Here is a 3,352-nt window from a genome sequence, read left to right as displayed (position 1 = left end):
GTACTTTATCTCTATACTGACTCATGGATGGTGGCAAATGCCCTATGGGGGTGGTTGCAGCAATAGAAGCAGAGCAACTGGCAGTGCAGAGGCAAACCCATCTGCAAAATCTGGTGCTGGAATGGCAGAGTATCCACAGAAGACAAGTTGTCTTCGCTAAGGCCGCCTTCTATCTGCTCTAAGCCGGTAGCAGGCACCACCTTTAGATACATTTTCAAAAACCAAAGCAGCCTTGAGTCCCGTTGGTTTGGGGCCCAGTGCCTACGAAGCCATGCTACGCCTCAAGGGCCTTGAGAGCAGCTCTGCCGCTTTCAGACAGAGCCTGCCCTGTCATCCTAGGGACCAGGTTGCGCACTCAGCTGGGTGCCTTAGCTCTATCCCCACAAGCCAGGATGGCAGCAGGAAGCTCCTGCACCTTGCACGACCTTTGAGGCTGCCATTCTTCAAGCCACTTCTCTCTCTCTGATCCCAGCTTCTGCACCCCCTCTTGCTTGGAACCCCCCATGTTGCCCCTCCCCACCCCTCCCCTGAGAGGCCCCCGTGTCCAGCACCTGGAACCAGCCACTCTGTGACATCAGCCCTGGGGCCCAGAGCACCACGGGCAACGCGAGTACTGTGGGCACTACATTGGCTGCTGTGCTGGTGGTGACAAGCCCTCAGTTCCTTCAGCTGCCACGTGCTGCTGGCAGCCATGAATTTGCTCCCCCTCCTCATCCTGCTGGCTGTGTGCTGGCCTGCATATGGCACATGGGACACCTGTGGGTAAGTGGCCTGAGGCTCTGGGAGGGAACTGGGGCAACCCTTATGGGGTTCACTGGAAGGTGTCCACTTGTCCCCCGTGGCCACACCACAGCTTCCCCAACCCCATGTGGGAGCCTCAGTTCCTTGCCAGCACCAGGCTGCTGGCACAACTCCTCTACGGGGCCTAAAGCAGTAACAGGGGCAGATGGATGCACGGCCCATGGGGTTCCTTGGCCCTGCTGCCCATGCAGCACCTTGTGGGGAGGGCAGACGGCTGACCTTCAGCCTGAACAGCAGCAAGCCATCGAGCAGGACAGTAATGAGTTTCTGGTTACAGAGGGACCTGCGGGCTCCGGCCCATGGCTTCTTACTATGGCATGTCACGCGTCGTGGGAGGCACAGGTGCCTGGCCAGGGGCCTGGCCCTGGATCGTCAGCATCCAGGATCCCTGGGAAACAGGCACGGGGCATATATGCGGAGGGTCCCTCATCAGCCCACAGTGGGTCCTCACAGCAGCCCACTGTTTCATTGAGGCCAGGTAAGGAGGACCAGGGAATGGGGATATCCCCACAGCACTGGCAGGTGCCCTGTCCACAGCACCACGTGCTGCTCCCATCCCGTTCCCTTGCAGTACGCCCGGTGCCTGGACACTCCAGAGCCCAGCTGACAGACCCCTCAGGAGAAGCCCGGGCTCATGCCACTGCTTCCTAGCAGCCTCCAGCTCGACGTTCCTCATGCCTAAGGCATGCTAGGGCAGTCGCACCCTCCGTAGCGCTGCTTTCCTCTCTCCCCTGTGAAACAGAAGGCAGGGCACTGCTGGGCTGCTGCAGCACATGGCTCTGCTCCCTCTGACCTCTCCCTCCATCTGCCTTCCAGGCACATCACCATGTGGCGCGTGGTGATCGGGGCCACCCAGTTGACTCAGCTGGGTCCTGAGGCCCAAGTGCGCCATATTAAGCAGCTACTGGTTCACGAACACTATAGTAATATCTCGGAGAGGAACGACATTGCCTTGCTGGAATTGGACCAGCCTGTCCAGTGCGGCTACTACGTACAGCTGGCCTGTGTGCCTGACACCTCACTGAGAGTTTCAGATCTGACAACCTGCTACATCAGCGGCTGGGGTTCCACAACTGCAAGATGTGAGTTCCCAAAAAGTACTCGTGTCCTGAGTGCAAGCTTGGCACGCTGGGGAGATGGGTTGGGTCTCCTGAGAGCAGAGTTGAAAGCCACAGTCAGGCTGTGGGGACTTATGCCTATAGAGAGATGGGCCTGAGCCATTACCCAAGGCAAGATAGAAGGGAAACATGGGTACAATGCCTCTTGACATGCAAAGCCAAGCCTGTGGGAAGGGGCTCAGCCAGACAGGGGAGCAGAACTGGCAACGAGCTGCTGGCTGTCAATTCCTTTCTGTGCTCACAGCTGGAGGATCAACTGATGTCCTGCAGGAGGCCAAGGTCCGCCTCATTGATGTCAACCTCTGCAACAGCAGCCAGTGGTATAGAGGGGCCATCCACGCCCACAACCTGTGTGCCGGCTATCCGCAGGGTGGCATTGACACCTGCCAGGTAAAGGCATGCTACAAGTCAACCCCCAAGCAGCACAGGCAGCCCTGTCACAACTGCCCAAACACACCCCGGTGCGTGCTTTGCCTGGCAAGTCACCCTCCCACCGCTGGGTCCCTACTGCTGTTGGGGCTCACCTCCCCTTCCCCATCTGCAGGTCCTTGCCCAGTGCCCCCCTTGTCCCAGCAGCCTGGGACTCTGCCCAGAAAGCCCATCCAGTGCTCTTGGCAGCCCATAGGTCCAGATGCCAACCCTGGAACATCCCTCTTCCACACATCCACGGTTGCTGTGCAGGGATGAGGGAGAGCCCAACTGTACAGGCTCATGACCCCTTCCGAGAAAAGTTTCTGTAGGCTCCAGCAGAGCCAGCCATACTGCTGACAGAGGCCACCCAACATCACCTTAATCCTCTCCCCTCCACTGCAGGGTGACAGCGGTGGTCCTCTCGTGTGCAAAGCTAACAATGCTGACTACTTCTGGCTCGTTGGAGTGACCAGCTGGGGGAAAGGCTGTGCAAGAGCAAAGCAGCCTGGAGTCTACACCTCCACTCAGCACTTTTATGACTGGATCCTGGTCCAGATGGGACTGCGCCCAGCAGTGAGGGCTACTCCAACAGCACGGGCATGGAGTCATTTTCTCACCACCTCAACTCCCTTTCAGAGGCCAGAGCCAATACCAACACAATCAAGTAGCTTTAGCTCCTGCCCATTTCCCCTCCAGAAGCTGCTGGAATTCTTTACTCGGGTGCAGGAGCTCCTGCAGGTCCTCAGGGGAAAAAAGGCTTGAGCAGCAGGAGGAACAGCATCCAGTGCAGGCTGCAGTGTACCATGACCACTTCCTTCGGGGGCAATGCCTGCTGGTCCAAAGGCAGCCTCAGTGTCAAAGGCCTGCTCTGTCCTGCCCATGTTCCTCTGAGTGCACACAAATGCTTAAGTGGACTTAGTTCTTGAAATAAAGTTGCCAGTTTTCACAGCTAACTATGCTTCAGTCTAATTCAGTCTCCTGTGCAAGGTACAGACTTCCATGTCTGGCGCCTGCAAAAGGAG

The 3,352-nt window shown here is 57.7% G+C and overlaps 1 protein-coding gene across 1 annotated transcript; it reads left to right on the top strand.

Annotated features, from left to right (window-relative positions):
• Window positions 1-676: 676 nt before the first annotated feature.
• LOC104031627 (acrosin-like) lies at window positions 677-3,092 on the top strand. Its single transcript, XM_075724781.1, has 5 exons — window positions 677-762; window positions 1,079-1,279; window positions 1,618-1,883; window positions 2,164-2,309; window positions 2,733-3,092. The coding sequence occupies exons 1-5, from the start codon at window positions 692-694 to the stop codon at window positions 3,090-3,092; spliced, it is 1,044 nt and encodes a 347-aa protein (XP_075580896.1). The 5' UTR covers window positions 677-691.
• The last annotated feature ends 260 nt before the right edge of the window (window positions 3,093-3,352 follow it).

Source organism: Pelecanus crispus, chromosome 24 (assembly GCF_030463565.1).
Source record: "Pelecanus crispus isolate bPelCri1 chromosome 24, bPelCri1.pri, whole genome shotgun sequence".
Classification (NCBI taxonomy): domain Eukaryota; kingdom Metazoa; phylum Chordata; class Aves; order Pelecaniformes; family Pelecanidae; genus Pelecanus; species Pelecanus crispus.
Note: the sequence above shows the minus strand (reverse complement) of the source record. Positions and strands in the feature narration are given on the sequence as shown.

Coding starts and splice junctions, on each gene's coding strand:
- LOC104031627 (XM_075724781.1), top strand. CDS start 692: ATGAATTTGCTCCCCCTCCTCATCCTGCTGGCTGTGTGCTGGCCTGCA. Junction 763..1,078: donor GGCACATGGGACACCTGTGG/GTAAGTGGCCTG, acceptor TTCTGGTTACAG/AGGGACCTGCGGGCTCCGGC. Junction 2,310..2,732: donor GTGGCATTGACACCTGCCAG/GTAAAGGCATGC, acceptor CCTCCACTGCAG/GGTGACAGCGGTGGTCCTCT.